General features: G+C 40.4%; 2 protein-coding genes across 6 annotated transcripts in view; one reads left to right on the top strand and one right to left on the bottom strand.

Annotated features, from left to right (window-relative positions):
• The window catches only part of FAM98B (family with sequence similarity 98 member B), a 30,082-nt gene extending 28,712 nt beyond the window's left edge, over positions 1-1,370 (top strand). The window contains exon 8 of the mRNA XM_061157618.1: positions 587-1,370. Within this exon, the coding sequence (XP_061013601.1) occupies positions 587-943 (357 nt within the window). The 3' untranslated portion in view covers positions 944-1,370. The remainder of the gene's footprint in view (positions 1-586) is intronic.
• A 4,926-nt stretch (positions 1,371-6,296) lies between these two features.
• RASGRP1 (RAS guanyl releasing protein 1) overlaps positions 6,297-20,859 on the bottom strand; it is a 76,248-nt gene continuing 61,685 nt past the window's right edge. For 3 of the 5 annotated variants that reach the window (XM_061157615.1, XM_061157616.1, XM_061157617.1), the window contains 7 exons: positions 20,394-20,498; positions 19,495-19,604; positions 18,574-18,718; positions 17,819-17,855; positions 16,932-17,084; positions 15,749-16,134; positions 6,297-8,850 (listed from right to left, as the gene is read on the bottom strand). In XM_061157615.1, coding sequence (XP_061013598.1) covers positions 8,716-8,850; positions 15,749-16,134; positions 16,932-17,084; positions 17,819-17,855; positions 18,574-18,718; positions 19,495-19,604; positions 20,394-20,498 — 1,071 coding nt within the window. In that variant the 3' untranslated portion in view covers positions 6,297-8,715. Of the gene's footprint in view, positions 8,851-9,178; positions 9,804-13,301; positions 13,492-15,748; positions 16,135-16,931; positions 17,085-17,818; positions 17,856-18,573; positions 18,719-19,494; positions 19,605-20,393; positions 20,499-20,859 lie in introns of all 5 variants that reach the window. The other 2 variants (XR_009695149.1, XR_009695150.1) reach the window with 2 other exon arrangements.

Raw genomic sequence — 20,859 nt, 5'->3', positions numbered from 1 at the left:
TTGAAAGTTAGCTTAAGTTTCTCATAAAAAAAGGAATAGTTCATTGAAAATCCTTGTAGCTCTTTGCAGTTGATAACCTGCACATCTGCCTGTATTACACCCATGTGTTATCATATGTACTTCATACTTTGTTGAAATAAAATGTGCTTAGAAATAGTCTTTTATGGGATAGTCTATTACCAAACCAATGGCAATAGAAAGTCCAGAGTTGTGTAAATGAATATGGAGTTAAGTAGTATAGGGTATGAAGTTTATGTATATTGTAAATGTTTTGCTAAAAAGTTTTCTTAGTGTGATGGCTACTACATTTGTTATAAAATTTACCAAAAAGGTTTAAACAAGTTCTTAAGTTTCATAAATATTCTCCCACACTGTTTAAAATAACAGCACATTGTGAGGAATTTGTCACACATCACTTTTATATTTTCAATATTAATTCATATTGCCGTGTCTGGTACTTTCATGTCCTAAAATATTTGGCTTCTGTTTCTTTATTAGAACAATAACTTCAATGTTGCTTGCATCCTTTAAGTAAATTTTAACTTTTACAATATTGGAAACTGAAAGAAAATATTTCTTTACACAGGTGCTGATGGGAAGGGTGCCTGACAGGGGAGGACGGCCGAATGAAATTGAACCACCGCCGCCTGAAATGCCCCCCTGGCAGAAGAGACAGGAAGGCGGCGGCAGGGGTGGCTGGGGTGGTGGAGGCGGTGGCAGGGGAGGTGCTGGGAGCGGGAGAGGCGGCGGCTGGGGAGGGGGAGGCGGCTGGGGCGGTGCCGGGGGAGGGGGTGGTAGAGGAGGAGGTTTCCAAGGCAGGGGAGACTATGGTGGGAGGGGAGACCACGGTGGGAGAGGGGGCTATGGAGGCAGAGGAGGCTATGGCGGAAGAGGTTATGGAGATCCGTATGGAGGAGGTGGTGGTGGGTATAGAAGATACTAAAAGCCACAACATTTAGATAGCAGTGCTTACTTCTTGATAGATACATTAGGCATAGTATTCTAAACAACTACTTGAGTGTCATCTTTGAAGTAAACACCATGTTAGATTCCCTGATGGTATCATTCTGGAATTGGCTTGACTATGTAAAAGAACATTGTTTTATACTGTTTGATCTCTTAGACAAAGTGATGATTTTTTCCACACTCTGTGTACTCTTGAGCATGTTATGTCTTTTTAAAAAACAAAAAAATGAGGAAAAAATATTTTTAAAAGTGTAAATATATTATTACCATCAAACTTGGAAAATGGAAAGTATTTTATTGTCATGATTGAATTTAGATTGTTACCTGTATTTTATTCAGGTCTGAGACACATAAATGACCCCACTTGTAGTGGAAAGGAATATAAACTTATTGCCTCATCTGTAGTCCTGTGGCTGTTTTGTATTTGTTAATTCTATTTTACAAAATAGGAAAAGAGACTGTTCAGTAAGAAGTTGTCATGACTTGTGTTTTTCTTTTATATGAACAATTCCTCTGGCCAGGTTTCTGTTAAAATTCCAATAATTGAAGCCCAAGTCTACTTTTTGCTACGCATATTTATTTTCCAACTGGATTTGAAATCTGTATGATTTTGTTAGAGCAGAATTGAAGACTGAGGTCAGAATTACTGTAAAGGAACAAAGACATGGACAAGTTTTACATTGTGTTATGAGAAAGATTTCTGCACATTGGTTTCTTCATCATTTGTGCCATTGCTTTAGGTATCCAGAGATAAAAGGGCAGGCTGCTCTGTGCTGTGCAGGATTAGGACACATGTCCAGTTTTACCGATCAAAGGTAGGGCCATGATATGCCTTGGTAATTCTGATTCACAGCTAGATTTGGGAAACATAGGATTAGAGAATGTTTAAATGTGATTTATTGGTTGGAGCAGTCAAGGGCTTGGGAATCAGGAGTTGTGAATTTAAATCATGGCACTAGCCCAGGGCGGGGGCTATAGGCTGAGATGGCCATAGCTCTCAGAGATTAATTTGTCCTCTTTTGTCAAATGAGGAATGTGACACTTGAGCCTTCTCAGGTTGTTTTATAAAGATCTAAGTGCAAGTCCAAATTGTTGAGAGTTTATAGAGGCCTGTTGTGAAAGGTGTAAAAGGTGGCCCAAGTAATGCATTTTTCTTATAGTATATAAAGAGAAAAAGATATAGTCATATAAATTTTTTCAGTTCCACTTTAAAATCTGTAGACTTCTGGTGCATTAACAACTTTCTGTAGTCTGATCGAAAGCTGAGTACTTGTGGACAAATAGATTTGGCAGTGTTACTCTTGTTTTACAGTAAACCCCATGGCGAAATCTAAAATGATAAAACTTTAAATATTGTGTATACCATAGTCTTGGACATGTCTTTTTCAAGCTAACCCTTCAAAGAAATTTGTTCAGGAGAGGAAAACATAAAACTATTTTGTTTACTTGTAAACTTTAAAAACATTTTTTTTCTTTATTGAAGAGAGAATTTCATTTGTGATAGTTGAAGAAAAAGTCTTTCCGTATAAGGAAATACTTTTATAAGTAGCTATGAACTCTGAAAAATAACTTGAAAATATATAAGCAAAGACTGCTGGAGTAAAATATTTCAAAAAATTATTAGTTAAAATTTTCATTTAAAAGGTTTAGATTTCTGCTTCATTTCTTTTCAGGAGCTTTAGTTGCTCATACAGAATGGGTTTACAAGTACTTTCAGCTTTTTTTTAATCACTAATGGTAGAAAGATTAATTTATTAATTTCTGTAGGATTTCTTTGTACTTTCATAGGCTTGCTGTTGGATTATCTGCTTCTCACTGTAAATCTTATCCAAGTTTAGCTCTTGCTTCTGGAATCATGCTAAAGCTGGAACCACTCTTATTTGCACATTCTTAAAAATTTTACTTGAATGAATAGCTGAGTGGTCTAGACCCTAATATTTTTTTCTTTCCTGTGGGGTAGGATTTTCATGATAATCTTCTCTTAGCAGAAACTTCTTTTGTAGAAAATTTACTCAGTAATATCTAGAATAGCAGTAACATAATTTGGGGCCTTAATGTTAAAGGTCATAATGTGGAAATGCTTTATAAATTGAGTGCAGTCAAATGTAGAGTATGGTGAATGGCACTTCTGTGCTTCCTGAAATCTAACACCTTTTTCTGTGCTTATCATTCTTTTTGCCTAGTTCTTAATTTTATTTTTTCTTGCCACCTCATTTTCCCTCCCCCCTTTTTTTCTCCCTGCCTTGGTCTATCTTATGGTATCTGATAGCACCCATAGACATATTATTGGTAGTATCTAGATTAAAGAAGTAACTGATGTCCACCCATGCATAACGATTGCACCATTACACATAAGCTGTCAAAGATGGGATGAGGTATTTCCTTTTAACCCGTTCCCTTGTTTTTTGCAGATCAAGGAAATCTTGCCTCACTAAACAGAAAAAAATGTTTTAAACCAAAACTATTTCATTACCTTTTTGTGTGTCAAAAGAAGGTATGGCTAACACCCAAAATATTTGTGATGGAAAACGTTCTGAGCAGTGATGTCATCTATACCTTGTCAGGGACACAGGGTGGAAGTATTTGGAATGGGAATTGGAGACAGAGGTGGGGAGGTAGTTTAATCTCTCCTCTTAAGGGGCAGATTGTTAGTGTAACTTGATTATTTTCTATGAAGTGTTGAAGGATTGAATTATTTTCTGTGAAGAATTGAAAAGACACAAAAGGCAAAGGAGAAAAGGAAAGATATTCCCATTTGAATGCAGAGTTCAAAAGAATAGCAAGGAGAGATAAGAAAGCCTTCCTCAGTGATCAATGCAAAGAAGTAGAGGAAAACAATAGAATGGGAAAGACTAGAGATCTCTTCAAGAAAATTAGAGATACCAAGGAAACACTTCATGCAAAGATGGGCAAAATAAAGAACAGAAATGGTATGGATCTAACAGAAGCAGAAGATATTAAGAAGACGTGGTAACAATACACAAAAGAACATACAAAAAAGATCTTCATGACCCAGATAATGACAGTGGTGTGATCACATACCTAGAGCCAGACATCCTGGAGTGTGAAATCGAGTGGGCCTTAGGAAGCATCGCTATGAACAAAGCTAGTGGAGGTGATGGAATTCCAGTTGAGCTATTTTAAATCCTAAAAGATGATGCTGTGAAAGTGCTGCAGTCAACATGCCAACAAATTTGGAGAACTCAGCAGTGGCCACAGGACTGGAAAAGGTCAGTTTTCATTCCAATCCCAAAGAAAGTCAATGCCAAAGAAGTTCAAACTACCGCACAATTGCACTCATCCCACACACTAGCAAAGTAATGCTCAAAATTCTCCAAGCCAGGCTTCAACAATACATGAACCATGAACTTCCAGATGTTCAAGGTGGATTTAGAAAAAGCAGAGGAACCAGAGGTCCAATTGACAACATCCGTTGGATCATAGAAAAAGCAAGAGAGTTCCAGAAAAACATCTGCTTTATTGATTACACCAAAGCCTCTGACTGCGTGGAACAGAACAAACTGTGGAAAATTCTTCAAGAGATGGGAATACCAGACCACCTGACCTGCCTCCTGAGATATCCATATGCAGGTCAAGAAGCAACAGTTCGAACTGGACGTGGAACAACAGACTGGTTCCAAATAGGAAAAGGAGTACATCAAGACTGTATATTGTCACCCTGCTTATTTAACTTACATGCAGAGTACATTATGAGAAATGCTGGACTGGATGAAGCACAAGCTGGAATCAAGATTGCCGGGAGAAATATCAATAACCTCAGATATGCAGACGACACCACCCTTATGGCAGGAAGTGAAGAACTAAAGAGCTTCTTGATGAATGTGAAAGAGGAGAGTGAGAAAGTTGGCTTAAAACTCAACATTCAGAAAACTAAGATCATGGCATCCGGTCCCATCACTTCATGGCAAATAGATGGGGAAACAATGGAAACAGTGACAGACTTTATTTTCTTGGGCTCCAAAATCACTCCAGATGGTGACTGCAGCCATGAAATTAAAAGATGCTTACTCCGTGGAAGGAAAGTTATGACCAACCTAGACAGCATATTAAAAAGCAGAGACATTACTTTGCCAACAAAGGTCTGTCTAGTCAAAGCAATGGTTTTTCTAGTAGTTACGTATGGATGTGAGAGTTGGACTATAAAGAAAGCTGAGTGCCAAAGAATTGATGTTTTTGAACTGTGGTGGTGGAGAAGACTCTTGAGAGTCCCTTGGACTGCAAGGAGATCCAAGCAGTTCATCCTAAAGGAGATCAGTCGTGGGTGTTCATTGGAAGGACTGATGCTGAAGCTGAAACTCCAATACTTTGGTCACCTGATGTGAAGAGCTGACTCATTTGAAAAGACTCTGATGCTGGAAAAGATTGAGGGCAGGAGGAAAAGGGGATGACAGAGGATGAGATGGTTGGATGGTATCACCGACTCAATGGACATGAATTTAAGTAAGCTCTGGGAGTTAGTGATGGACAGGGAAGCCTGGCGTGCTACAGTCCGTGGGGTCGCAAAGAGTCGGACACGACTGAGGGACTCAGCTGAACTGAACTGATTGAATGCGTTCCACTATGGAGTTTGAGTGACTAGAATCTATCACCCTATTCCCCTTCATTGGTCTAGTTAAACAAAAATTGCCTGGGGATTAAGGAAATATCATGGCTATCTTTAAGTAGTCTAAATGATCACTAATCGTGAGCACAAATGAATTGCTGTGGGTGATCTGTACCCTAGATTGAACGATCCTTTACCAGTTCCATCCACAGTTTCAAAGTTTCTCTTTTCTTGCTAGATTTCTTAGATAGAATTGTGGATTTAAAGATGAAAGCCACAGAGAAATGACAGCCTCAGATTTGTCTCCTTCAGTGTTAAGTGTTTATAGACTTAATATTTGGGGATTGTATTTGGGGATCACTGTCATTATGGAGGTAAATGAATATTTCTATATATTAGTACTTCATGTTACATATTTAGAAAAATGTAGCTCAGTCGGTAAAGAATCTCCCTGCGGTGCAGGAGACCCGGGTTTGATCCCTGGGTTGGGAAGATCCCCTGGAGAAGGAAAGGGCAACCCACTCCAGTATCCTTGCCTGGAAAACTCATGGACAGAGGAGCCTGGTGGGCTGCAGTCCTTGGGGTCGCAAAGAGTCAGGCACGATTGAGCGACTAACACTCATACTGAGTAATTAGTTGCTTTGCTTTTCCTTTCAGGACAACTGGTTTGGTTAATAGAATTAGAGAGTGGTCTCAGCTATTGATTATAGTAAAAATTCAGATGAAGCATCTACATGTTTATGAACTAGAAGAAACACAGCACATCTTTGTTGTAGGGATCCTAATGTCTTTTATCATATAAATATTACACAATGAAAACTTATATTAGGTATCAAAAAAAAACCCACCTTTACAATCTGTACATTTGTTTTTTCCTTGCAGTTCTTTTACATTATACATCTTTAAACAGAAATTCACAAGTAAAACAGCAAATCAATTACCAAAGAAAAGAAGTGACACTGTTGTTAAACAAGATTTGTCCTTGTTTTGACAGATAAATATATGCCCAAACTTATTTCAAGTTGATACAAGATACACAAATTTGTACTGTAGGCTTGACAAAAAATTTGTTCCAGATTATTTCTGTAGATTTCACTAATCCCACATCGCTCAGAGCAAATAATACTGATTTATACACTATACTTCTTTGGCCCTTGCTGGATTGTAAAGACCTGTGGTGAAACTACTGCTTCCTGTCCATTTCAGTGATAAATTCTGGAAGGCCTGAGACCTTCTAGCCATGTTAATTAGACTAAGGAGACGGTGACCTTTTGAATTCCTCTAGATTACAAATTATTTACATACACTAACCTAGGCTCTGTATTTTGGATGGCATATAAGAAGAATGAAAAAAAATTCAATTGTGTTTTATAACTCCACATAAAGAAATTGAACTGTACTGTCTTTGGTTTGTATCAGAGGACAAGAATAAGGGAAGAATTTTAAGGATGACTGTAAACTCATTTGTTCCATATAAGGTAAGTAGCAAAGTACTTCCTACATGATTATATACCAAGTAGTGGACCTAAACAGCCCTGCCATGGGGATTTCTGAGTTTGGATGTAGAAAGATGTAAATTTGTGTGTACAGTGATTTTTTTAAAAACACTATTAACACTAAGTGAAAGCTAGTCATTTGCTTTTTCACTAAATCTCAGTACAAGGGGGTATGCAAATGGGAACTGGTCTTTCATCAAAGAAACTTCTTAAATGGTCTGAATCCTTCCAGGAAACTATACTGCATATATAGTTTGTTTCTGACTAAGACTTGGTGTTGCCGGTTTGGAAGTTCTGGTTGTTGAGATTATATTCTTGGCAGTTGGTCAGCTTGTGTATGAATTTTAAGTCAGCTCGGCATCAGGCATCCAAGCATGGAAGGTAAGTTTCCGGCCAAAAGAAAATGATCATATGAATTTTTTTTAGAGAAAGAGTCTGACAGCAAAGTTTGTCAACAGTTGCCCAGATAATTAAATAAGCCCATTTATCATTAACCTTCATTAACAGAAAACTCACAGGACTCTTGTGATTTTGCCAAACAATACAATTTACGTTATAAGTAATTTCTTATCTTGTAACAAACTGAACTTTGTGAATTTGTATACATGACCAAAAGTCTAAATCACTTCCACATCTGAAGGAGGAAACAGAATTCCAAGCCACATGCATGTCTGATGTTGTATATACACAATATGTACATATGTACATGCTGTCAGCTATTATTGAAACCTCTCATCCAGTTAGCTTATTTCTAAATAGTATTAATAGTGAAGACAAAAGCACAAATTCAATTCAAAAAACAGTTACTTCAAAAAAAAAAATGGCACATGTAAGTTAAACAGACTTTTTAAAAAAAGCTATAAATTCTTAATTCTATCCATTGTAGATTATGTAAGGGACAAACATGTTTGTGTTATATTTACTTTAGCTAATTAGCCAGCCATGTATGAGGTGGTAATAGCCATGTTTCCAGGTACTAATTTGGCTATTTTATCATGATTGTGAGACTAAAATTGAGTTGACTTGTAACTGGATGATGTCATGTTGTTTAATAGCTCCTTCCTGCCCCCCACCCCCAAATTTATGGCTACATCTCTAGAAGTTCTCTTCTAGGTAGATATCCTTTTTTGTGTAAGAATATAGTGAGGAAGGAGGGGGAAAGGCAAATTGATTAGATCTGAGGTAGTGAAGTGGGAACCAGGTTTGTAAAGAATGCTGAAATACAGCGGAAGTGATTCTCCTTTTGGCATGTGGGTATTTTTCCATCATAAGCAAGTTTTGGATGGAACAATGCCTCAGAAAAAGCCAGGGAAGGAAACATTCATTTTCCAGGGATTTTAGTTCTAAGGAAGCAGCAGCTGGACAGGTCATGTAGAAGAAGCTACCTTGTCAGAAAACTACAGTCATGTGTTTTACCATGCTTTTGATATTAGTCCCAAGGGGAGAAAAAGTTTGTGGAATGAATGGCAAATATTTCTCATTCTTCAGCTATCCTCCGTTTGATTCAAACTGACTGGAAGAGAAAACCTTACTGCACAGTAAGAATCTTTTAAGTAAAAAAGTAGCTCCTTTTCTTTAAAGTACCCTTTTTAAAGCCAGTCAGTCTAAGGTTCTCCGGGTCTTTGTGTTGAGGTTTAGGAAATGAGATCTCTGATATACTCTACAGTTTGTTTTTCTTGAGTTTCTGGGCTAAGAACAGTCACCCTGCTCCATCTGAGCCAAGACATGATTGTTTCTTGCAAGTTGGAGGGTTTCTATCTTCTTCTGTGCATATTTCAGTTGGGTCTTTAGAGCATTATTATCTGCTTTCAGGGTGTTTATTTCCTAAAAGAAAAGGAGAATGAGGTATGTTAATAAAGCAGCAATAAATGGCAGATTAGTTACATCAGGAGTACTACTCTTGACTGGCATCTTTTCACTGTAACTGTGAAATTGTTTTCAAGGTAGTTATTCTGCTCTGAATAAAAACTAAGTTAAATACTTATCAAATGATCATGTGTATCAGTTAGTTTTGTTATATCACATCTTTGTTTATCAAAGATGTGAGTGGCTAGCAGGCAGAATAAACCATTCATGGGCAATAGATGGATAATAAGAGAATCTTTGAATATTGTGTAGCAGACCTAAATGTGGCAGAAATTCAGTAGGTTACCTTTTCATTTTATTGATGGTTTCCTTACTATGCAAAAGCTTAGTTAATGTAGTCCCATTTGTTGATGTTTGCTTTTGGTGTCATGTCCAAAAATTCACTGCCAAAGACTGATGAAAAAGAACTTCTTCCCTACTTTTTTTCCCTAGGAGTTTCATAGTATCAGGCCTCATGTTTGTCTCTGATCCATCCTGAGTTAATTTTTATGAGAGGTGTAAGATGGGAGTCGCATTTCATTGCTCTGCATGTGCTGATCCAGTTTTCCCAACACCATTTGTGAAGAGACTATCCTTTTTGCCTTGGATGTGCTCTGGGCGCTCTCGTCAAGTATTAGTTCACCGTATACACAGGGGTTTAATTCTGGGCTGTTGTCGGTTCCATTGGTCTATGTGTCTATCTTTGTGCCAGTATCATAGTGTTTTTACTACTGTAGCTTTGTAGTATTTAACTTGAAATTAGGAAGTGTGGTACCTCCAGCTTCTTTCATCAGGATTACTTAGGTTATTCATAGTCTTCTGTTGTTTCATACAAATGTTAGGACTGTTTTTCCTATTTCTGTGAAGAATTCCATTGGTATTCTGATTGAAATCTGTAGATTGCTTTGGGTGGTATGGGCATTTTAACACTCCTTTTAAAAAAAAAATTATTGAGTTTATTTACAATGTTTTGTTAGTTTCTGCTATAAGCAAAGTGATTCAGTTATACACATATATATTCTTTTTCATATTCTTTTCCATTATGGTTTGTCACTGGATAGTGAATATAATGCTCTGTGCTGCACAGTAGGACCTTGTTGTTTATCTATTCTATATGTAATAGTTTACACCTGCTAATCCCAAACTTCCATCCCATCCTTCCCCCAGCCTCTCCCTTGGCAACCACAAGCTTGTTCTCTTATGTTTGTAAGTCTTTTCTGTTTCATGGATAAATTAATCTAGGTCATATTTTAGATGCCACACATAAGTGAGATTTTTTTTGTTTTTCTGACTTCACTTAGCTATGATATTCTCTAGGTCCATCCAGATAGCATTATTTCATTCTTTTTTACACACACACACACACACACACACACACACACACACACATACACATGTCTATACATACATGTATATACACACACAGCGCTATACCCATGCCACATCTTTATCCATTTATCTGTCACTGGGTACTCAGGCTGCTTCCATGTCTTGGAAGTAATGCTGCTGTCAGGTGGTACTTCATTGTAGTTTTGATTTTCATTTCTCTAATAATCATCTCATGATGAGCATCTTTTCATTTGCCTATGGGGAGGAGGGAGGAGCCAAGATGGCGGAGGAGTAGGACGGGGAGACCACTTTCTCTCCTACAAATTCATCAAAAGAATAACTGAACGCAGAGCAAACTTCGCAAAACAACTTCTGATCGCTAGCTGAGGTCATCAGGCGCCCAGAAAAGCAGCCCATTGTCTTCGAAAGGCGGTAGGACAAAATATAAAAGATAAAAAGTGAGACAAAAGAGCTAAGGACGGAGATCCGTCCTGGGAAGGGAGTCTTAGGCGGCATTGCTTGGGGTAGGGTCCGGGCCTGAGTGCCCTGAGGACAATCGGAGGGAGCTTCTGTGAGTGGCCAACTTGAACTGTGGGAGACCAAAAGAGAGAGAGTAAATTAACCGGCCCGAACACACTGCCGGCCTTCGCAGAACAAAGAGACCGAGAGGGTCCAGAGAGGAGCTCGCAGGCTGCGGACCGGCCCAGCCCCGCCGGAGGCAGGAGGCAGGGGGGAGGGGAAGGTCGCGGCGAGACACAGGGCGCAGGCACCCGGCCGGCGCGGGCGGGGACTGGGGCTGGGGACGCGGAGGGCAGAAGGCGCGCGCACCCGACTGGCGCCAGCGGAAACTGAGACTGGGTCCGCGGAAGGGAGGGGGCGTGCCACACCTGGGGAGAGTGCGCCCACCGAGCCCCTGGCTGCCTGGACCGCTCTGACGGGGAAGGCACTGAGAGCAGGCGCAGCTTTTCCTTCCGCGCTTTTGTGGAACACCCGAGGGCTGGAACCTCGCGCAGCGCGGGGCGCGCTCCATATGGAACGGCCGGGAGCCTGAGCAGCGCAGACGCAGAAAGCCGCATCAGCCCCTCCCGGCAGCGCCAGCCCGTCCCCGCGGCGCCAGCCCCTCCCCGCAGAGCGACGGAACTAGCTACCTGAATACGAGTCCACCTCCGCCCGCCTGTGTCAGGGCGGAAATGGGGCTCTGAAGAGACCGGCAAACAGAAGCCAAATAAACAAAGGGAACCGCTGCAGAAGGGACTGGTGCAACAGATTAAAATCCCTGTAGAAAACACCGACTACACCGGAGGAGCCTGTAGATACCGAGAAGCGTAAGCTGGAACGAGGAGCTATCTGAAACTGAGCCGAACCCACACTGACTGCAACAGCTCCAGAGAAACTCCTAGATATAATTTTACTTTTTTCTCTTTTTTTTTTATTTTTTTTTCTTTTTTCTTTTTTCTCTTTTATTTTCTTTTAAAATCCCCTATTACTCCCCCATTACTCCTTAACTTTCATTTCCATAGACTTTTACGATTTTTTAATTAGGGGGAAAAAAAAAACTTTTTTTTTCTTTCTTTTTTTTTTCCTTTTTTTCTTTCCTTTTTCTCTTCTATTTTCTATTTTTCTTTTTCTCTTATTTCTTTTAAAGTCCTCTAGTACTCCTCTACTACTCCTTAATTTTCATTTCATTTGCCTATGGGGCATCTATGTCTTCCTTGAAAGAATTTAGGTCCTCTGCCAGACATTTCAACAGTCTTAATTCTTCTATCCATGAACACAGCAAGTCTTTCCATTTGTGTCTTTGATTTCTTTCTGCAAAGTCTTGTAGCTTGCCTTGTATAAATCTTTCATTTCCTTGGTTAAATTTATTCCCAAATATTTTGTTTCTGATGCTATTGGGAACAGGGAAGTTTTCTTTTTCAGATGCTTCATCCTTAGTGTGTAGAAATGCAACTGATTTCTGTAAGCTGGTTTTGTATCCTGCAGTTTAACTGAAAATGTTAGCTGCAACGGTTTTTTTGTTTGTTGTTTAATCTTTGGGTTTTTCTATATATGGACTCATCATCTGCAAGTAGCGACACTTTCGCTGCTGCTTTTCTGATTTGGATGCTTTTTCTTGCCTAATCGCTTTAGCTAAGACTTTCAGTACTTGAATAAGTGGTGAGAGTGGGCATCTTCATCTTGTTCTTAATCTTGGTGGAAAAGCTTTGAAATTTTCTCCACTGAGTATAATGTTAGCTGTCAGTTTGTTATATATGGACCTTATTATGTTGAGGTATATTCCTTTTATCCAGTTTGAGCAGGGTTTTTATCATGAAAGAATGTTGTATTCTGTCAAATGTTTTTTTGCATTTGTTGAGATGACCACATGATTTTTCTTTCATTTTACTAATGTGATATAGTACATTTATTGATTTGCATATGTTGAACTGTCTTTGGATCCTAAGAAAGAAATCCCATTTTTCATAGTGTATGGCATCTTTTTGATGTGTTCTTAAATTCAGGTTGCTGTATTTTGTTGAGAATTTTTGCATGTATAGTTGCCAGTAACATAGGTCTATAGTTTGTCTTAGTGTCCTTATCTGACTTTGGTATTAGGGTAAAACTGCCCTAATGGTTAGAAAGTATTCTATCTTTTTAGAAAGCTTTTAAGAAGGACCAGTGTTAATTCTTTGAGTGTTGGGTAGAATTTGCCAGTGAAGCTGTCTGATCCTGGGTTTTCTGTGTTGGGAGGATTTTGACTACTGAGTCAATGTCTTTGCTTGTTGTTATTGGTTTGTTTAGATTTTCTATTTTTTCTGGATTCAGTCTTGGTCATTTCTGGAAATTTATACATTTGTTCTAGGTTATCTAATGTGTTGGCATATTCATAAGTTTCTTATGGTTCTATGGATTTGGATAGTAACAGCTGTAATGTTGCCTTTTGTTTTTTTAATTTTACATATTGAGACTTCTCTCATTTTTTCTTAGTGTGAATAAAGGTTTGGCAGTTTCACCTTTTGTTAGTGGGCCTGAAGTTTTGGTTCATGATGGTGCAACCATTTGTTTTTTTAAGGCAAACAGTCTTGGTTAAATGATTATTCACAATTATCAATTTTGTTCACCTTTTCTTTTTGTGGTCTCTATTTTTCTTCCTGATAGCAGTGAATCAGCATGGAGTAGGCTCACCAACTCCCTTGGCCTCACAGCCCTCTCTGAGGTCCTGTGCAGTACTTTCTGAAGCACAGGTGGGTAGAAATCTACTGGGTGTTCTGGTATAAGATGCACAGCCACTTTTGTTTATGAATGACCAATCTGGTTGTAAATAAAAGGGGAGATTTAAAAAGGAGTTACACACACTACCATGATGCCAACATCCCTGGGTTTTGAGACTTTGAATCTCATGTTCTTAGCTTGCTTATACTATACTGATTAATGAATTACTTCTCAACATAAATTACCCAGATAGCTGTCTATTAGCTACTGTGTAGTCCTGAGTATTTGCCATGTGCCAGGTAACTGTATTGTTTAGTCATGTCTGACTCTTGCAACCCCATGGGACTTCAGCCTGCCAGACTCTTCTTGCCTGGGAAAGCCAATAGACAGAGGAGTGGAGTGGGTTGCAGTTTCCTTCTCCAAGGGATCTTTCTGACCCACAGATCAAACCTGCATCTCCTTCATTGGCAGGTAGATTTTCACTGAGCCACCAGGGAAACCCCAGGTACTGTTGCATGATGATACAGGTGGGTATAGTATCAGACTGGCGATTTGAATCTATGAGGCATTGTATTTTCTGTTGTCCTGTGCTGGTTTAGAGGTATAAACATATTTACAATATTAATATGTATCGTACATTATTTTAATATTACATATTAAATACTCTAAGACAAGGATAAAAATAAGAGTTTACATGCTCTGGTATTACTGGGATAGTTAGTTCTGGACCTAACTGACTTATCTGAAATCTTTCTACCACTCACTCCTTGCAGCAAGAAGTTGTTGCCAACTACATTACTCCTTTGCACGGGCATGTAAAATGCCAAGATCTGAAGCAAGCTGTAGAGAGCATGGACAGCTTCTGGCTCTCCCTACTTTGAAGCAGACCAAACAGGTCACAGACTGTAATAGCAGCAGTAAGAAATAGCTCGGATTAGGAACACAGGTGTTTGTCACCAAGACTGAGGTTTTTCCTACTCTCTCAAGGTCACTTTTCAAAGGTTCATTCATTGTTCTTAAAAAAGTTGGTTCTGGTCCTTTTTACCCCCAGAGAGAGCTCTGTGTAGCCGACATTGTGCCACCTTCTGTTTCTTAAAGCACGTCCTAAATATTCTGAGTGAGACAGTACTTTTCATCTGGAAAATCTGTTATTTTAGCAGGTGTGTGCCTCCTAATATTATGTTCTTTGTTCTAGGCACCAAACCAAGAGTTTCACATGCATCATCTAACTTGTTTCTTTGATTCAATGCCTGGGGGTCTAACAGGGAAGGTGCAACACTGAGGACCAGGTAGGGAGTCCTGAGACCCTATTGGGCAGTTTTACTATGTGGTGTGTAGAATTATGTAAGGAATTCTAGCCAGTTGGATGTTGGTTTTGTGTTTGTACTGATAGGCCTCCAAAAACACATTGCTGACCTTTATGTTCTGGGGGTAAAAGGGAGACAGGCCTTCTTTCCCATCTCTAAAATGACTAAGTTGCCTGTCTTTGATAAGAAACTACTGTCCTGTGACGAGGTCTGTCTAACCAGCTCTCACTCTGAGCTCTGGACTCTATACAAAAACAAGTAAATTCATGATGACCCTACAATGACCTGCTGTCTCCAGTTGGCCTAGCTCCTACTTTCCTTTCTCTCTCTCTTTTAACCTTATTTTGTCTTTTCTCATGCCTCCATTAAGTACATTACAATTAGGATATTATGAGCCTAATAGGAAAAAACAGCTGTGGTATCAATTTTTTTTTTTACCAATTAATGGATTATAATGCTATATATAATAATCAACTGTGCATTTACCAGCTACTGTTGATTTAGCGGGTCTAATGTATAAATATATAAATCAGTACATCTCCTTAAGTTGTAGAGGAAAGCTCCCTCATTTTACATTAAGGAGGAGGCTTTCTGTGTAGTGAGCTAAATAGTCTCTTCTCGTCTTTTGATAGCATGATGTTCCCCTCCCCAAACATAACTGAATAGTATAACAAAGACTGCTAGGGAGGGAAGATTTAGGCAACTCGCTTTTAAGTCTAGAAAAAGGGTGTGGTGTCACCACAGTAAAGCTGATCAGTAGAAACTGGTTTTTCTCAAGGAACCTGCTGTGAACAGAGCTTTGGACCTTGGCACCAGCACTTTGAGACTGTGCCTTTATGGCAGCAGGGAGCCCTGTCTGTCCTAGATATGTAATGCGAACCAGGGCCCGCGTTGCTTTCTTTGCGACAAAGCGGAATCCTTTTCTTACCTTTTTTCCTTTTCTTCCCCTTTATCTTTCTAATAATAAACCTGGTCAGAATCTTCAGTTTACATGTTCTTCCCTGGTTAGCCCCACTTTCTCAGTCTGAAAAAAAGAAAAAGGAAGGTACCTGTTCCAGCTCTTGGTATGTTGGGAGCCTGAGGTGACGGAGCTCCTCCTTTGATTTTATGAAGGATTCCTTGTTCTCCCACTTGACGAAAGCCCGCTTCCTGACCAAGACTGGGCTGGGACATGGAGACGTAGGGCTGGGCAACACATACAGAGTATCCTGGGCTGTCTTCCTTGGGGACGACAGCACAAAGTGACTGGAAGGGCCTTCACTGCCAAGCCAAGACAGTGCTTCAGTCTGGGTGGCCTTGTGGGCGAAAGTCCTCTTCAGCCGAACAGAAATTTTCTGTGAGGATACCCCCATGAGCATGATGGTCCGATCCTTACTGTCCTCGCTGTGTTCCACAGCCTCCCCGTTAAGGAATGTGAAAGGTCCTTCCTCAGGTGCTGTAGGAAGAAAACATGTTGGTACTTTAACTTAGAAAAGCAGGCACTTGAAATTGACACATGAGTATCAAATGAGGCTTTTCTTATTGCTACAGGAGTCCATAAGCCCAAAGTGGACTTAACTTTCAGGCAGCCAGTTTAGGGCAGCTGAAATTCAGAGGCCTTGCTGGCCAAGCCATGGCTGTTGGTGTCAGGCTTTATCCACCATGAGAAAAGGCCATCCTTAAAGAATCCTTTCCTGTTGCTTGCTTTTGTTCCCCAAAAGGCAGAGTGTCTAAGATTCCATGCCAAGCTTTTTGTATGTCTAGGAATTTGATCTAAATCACAGAAGGGTTAACTGCGCATCACTGTTACCTTACTAACTGGTGGTCAATTTTTTCATTACAAGCAGACCTTGTCTTATAGCACTTCTACATCAGTGTTCATTTGTTGCCCATAGTACACCCATGTTTAACCTACCCATTCTTCTTCCTGGAAGTTCTAGGAAAGCCTCAGAAGTCCTAGCATCACTACTGGACAGAGCTTTGGGGACAGATGCCCTGCAGGTGCAACCCCTTCCCAGGCTTCATTGCTGTTCCCTGCGACCTTTCTCCTAAGCATGCCTGCATTGTGAGGTGCCCACAGGTGACAAGGAACTCTTAATAATTCAAAGTGCATAATATACAGGCATGTCTTTCACAAGGGTATTTGTGGTGGTTTCCATTATGAGTAGGAAAGATAGAGGTAATCTTTCCTTCCTGAAAACTATATTCTTCTGACTTCGTTTTCCAAAATGAATGTTCCCAGTGCCTGCTTACCATGGAGCAGATCCTTAGCTCCCAGGGAGCAAAGGTTGGACGCTGGCCCCACAGAAGTGCTGATCTCTGTGGGAGCTGTTGAGTTCTTGGCTTGCTTCTTGCACTCGAACACAACCAGGTCTTTGCATTGTTTGTGGCAGTTCATCCCACAGTCTGTGGACAAGACACCCTAGTCAGGAAGTCCTTCACTTTCTCCTCCAGTGTCTCAAAACCACACCCATGCACTGGTCTTGTCACATATGCACTTCCTAAGTTCTGGAGCTAGGGCACCTAACATTTCTAATGAACTTAGCATTCTTCTTACTGGGTCAGCCCTGGATCTCAGTCTTGTCACAGCCCTTATCATGAGTCTGAGAATCAGAAGTGGCATCCTGTTATCTTGGGTGGAAAAAGAGGTGTCTTTTTTGGTCCTCCTACACATACTGCTCACTCTAAGGAGACCTCTAGATGCTCCCAGCTGTTAGGTCTCAATCTTTTTTCCTTTCAGTTAAATGTCTTTGCTCCTTTACTCTTGAACTTTTCTAGTCCCAAGGACAACTATGGTAAAAGGAAAGCTGACAAGGGCCTTTGGTAATCACTTATCTTCTGTTTCAGAAGAGATTCTGTGCCTGTCTTTGGGGACCCATGACCACATAATCTACCAGTCACCCCAATTTCCAGCGCAACCCAGGCAAAGAGAGGATCTTGAAACAGAAGTGCATAGCTAGTCACCTAGGGAGTCCTCTCCTTTGTGGTGGCAGTCACTCTCAGGGCTGCTCTAGGGAAGCCAGTTAGGAGATGAGGCTGTGAGCTTGCTGAGAAGCTGTGGGCTGAATGGGTCAAACATGCTTTACAGGAGAGCTCCTAGGACCAGGGAAGACAACACGCTGGACAAAGCTGAGCCTTACCTTTACACCGATACCCTTGTTTGATTACTCCCCAGAGCTGTGAGACAAAGAGGAGATGGTTAGAATGTGCTCCATGTCCATCATCTTACCTGGTATGAACCTAGACACTAAGAGCCATTCTTTTATTGTTCTGCATTCTTTACCTCAAGTGGGAGGTAAACCTCATTTAGCTCTCATGTGTCTTTATCCCTCCTGGTCTTAAACTGAAAACAGGAAAAGTTTGTGCCAATCAGGGTTAAGTGTTCAAGAAGCTTATTATTACAGTGGATTTATGACCCAGGTCTGAAGTGGACAGATCACGGGACAAATAGGATTCTTGAGACTCCAAACTAAACAGCAAGAATATAGAATCCTGGGGTCAGGGGATAAGTTTAGGAGGAAACTGTTGGCCAGGGATGGGGCAGCCACCCAGGTGACTTCTTTTGAAGGGGGAAAGATGTCTCATATTTCTATTTTCTAACATCTAAAACCGCATATGGATATAATACTTAAAAAGTACAGCCTCAATTTAACATTTCCTTATAATTTTATTTGAGGCCCCAACTACCAGAGAGAAAAGTAAGGAAGAAATGGGAAAAGATGAGTGAAGAGTAAAATCCACACATTTAAGAACAAGGTTACCATAGGTGTTTTCTCAGACTCTAGGCTGGGACGAGTTGGTAAAATGCATGTGAGGTCTGTGCCTGGTTAATCTCTTAAACTATCTCGTACTCCTCCCCAAGTAAAACCCTGAAGCACTCTTAAGAACAACTCACAAATCCAGCACAGTTGTCACAGAAAGTGGGCTTCAGGTAGGTGGTCTCTTGGAAGTTGTGAGGAAAACCCAGGCCCAACTTGGAGTAGATGGAGCTGGCCCTCATGAAGTAGGCCGTGATCTCGTCTCTGCTGATGAGGCCTTCCCTGCCAGCAAATGAGAGATGAGGTGCGAGTGGGGCTGGGTCAGAAGGCTCCTTCTAGCCTTAGAAACTCACTCTCTTTGTATCCTTGACGGGTAGTACAGTATGTATTACCTGACAGTTACTTCCAGCAGCCCTCCTCTTAATTAAGGATGTGTGAGTTGCATGTAAGTAGGTAAGATGACACTACTTATCTCTACAGTTACTCTTTGGCTAAACCAGATTCTCCTAACTAATTTAACTGCTCTCCATTAAGACTTTAAAAAGAAGTGGTAGAAATGTACGTATAGGGAGACAAATACCTTATGCTGTAGTTTCTGGCTTTAGACAGTACATCTACATAACTGGAGCCCACCAATCAAACGTTTGGTTTCACACAGAGAACCACCCACATAGAACTTATGTAATCTTGAGAAAAGTAAATATGCACAATATTCATAAATATTATTTGTTCTCATGATCTGTAAGGAAAGCAAGAAGGGATTTAAACTTTTTCTTTTTTTTTTTTTGAGTTTTGAATTGACTGTTCCTAAACCAGCAGTTATGGAATCTTCAACTCAGGCATTTAAAAAAGCATGCATTTTCTCATGGTGCATTGTGGTCCAAACTGAAGCCAGACAGGCATTTGCTTGATGATGCTCTCTTAGTTTCAAAATTCATTCAGTGACCACAGTAGCATATGTAAACATATCTGAGTTTACAGATTCTTCTAGCAGAACATCCATGAGGCATTCTCATCACCAGGCTCATAACCACATATTCCCATGCATCAACTCTCACCTGTCTTTGTCCATCACACAGAAGGAAAATGGAAAACTTGCAGCAATCTTTTCAAATTCTTCCTGGGAAATGTATCCATCCTGGTCATGATCATAGTTCTTGAAGACAGACTGTGGAAAAAGGTGTTTCTTTGGTGATTACCAAGAGAGAAATCAATCATAGCCAAATGACGAAGGGGCTGGAACACCTGAAAAAAGCCTCTCCTCAGTCCTGAGTGACAGGAACAAGGAAACCTGCTCCTGAAGCTGCTGCAGAGACTCAGCAGGTCACATCCCAGGTCTCTGCGGGCACCAGCACCTGGAGGGTGGCGAGCTGCTTTCACTTCCATTAGCACGTCAGTAGCCCCCGCCCGGCTCACTGTGCCCATAGTGCTCCACCCTGAGGGATGTTCCCCCCTGCACACTCCCTTCACTGCACAGCTCAGACTGCAGTGTAGCTTTTAACAGCCCAGTCCAAAGTGCTCCCATCACTTGCTGGCTTGTACTTTTCTTGTTACACTGGAATAGTCCACAGGATAAATACAGTAATATGAAGGCATGTAGCACAGTGAATTGAATCAAGCAGTGCCAAACTTTTAAAATTCTCCTTATAACCTTTAACTTAAAGCTTTTCTAACCCCTCTCTGCCTGCAGATCAACTGACAGCCTTTAAATGTATGCTCTCTTGCTAAGCTTTTAAGAGATACACTTCCCTCCATGAGGCCCAAGTGTGTTGGCAAAATGTAACTTCTGAACTGTTCTGCAGCCACAATATGAGAAGTGGTTCCCCTTGCTCATGTAGGAAAGTTTCAAATTTCTTACCCTTTTTGTTTCTACCGCTGTACTCCCCTATCCCCACACACAGAACTAAACCATGCAGTACCTTACTTTTTGCCTGCATGGAAATATGGCTGTACTTACATCCACCATCCTCTGGACATGTTTGCTTATGGTCTTTGGATCAGGTTTGGGAGATACTCCAGAGGCCCAGTCCACTACTACTGGTGGCTTTGAAGGTGTTAGTGGCTAAAATGAAATATTTAGAGAAATCCCAGTAACTATAATGTAGTCTTATAGCCTACAGCTCTTTCTTTTCCCATTACCTGGTAGTTGCATCTATGGATAACCCTCAACTATTATGCAGTGGCAGGGAGCAGAGGGCCCACATGTAATTGAAATCTAGAATAGTGTTCTCTCCATTAAACTTTTTGTTGAAGCTATTGACAGAGTAAAGTAGTAGTTCATTTAGATTTCCTCCCTGTAAAGCAACTAGAGAAAGAACGAAAAAATAAAATTGATAAACCTTTAACCTTTAGCCAGACTCATCAAGGAAAAAAGAGGAGAGGGCTCAAATCAATAAAGTTAGAAATGAAAAAGGAGAAGTTAC

The sequence above is a fragment of the Dama dama genome, chromosome 12 (assembly GCF_033118175.1).
Source record: "Dama dama isolate Ldn47 chromosome 12, ASM3311817v1, whole genome shotgun sequence".
Lineage (NCBI taxonomy): Eukaryota > Metazoa > Chordata > Mammalia > Artiodactyla > Cervidae > Dama > Dama dama.
Note: the sequence above shows the minus strand (reverse complement) of the source record. Positions and strands in the feature narration are given on the sequence as shown.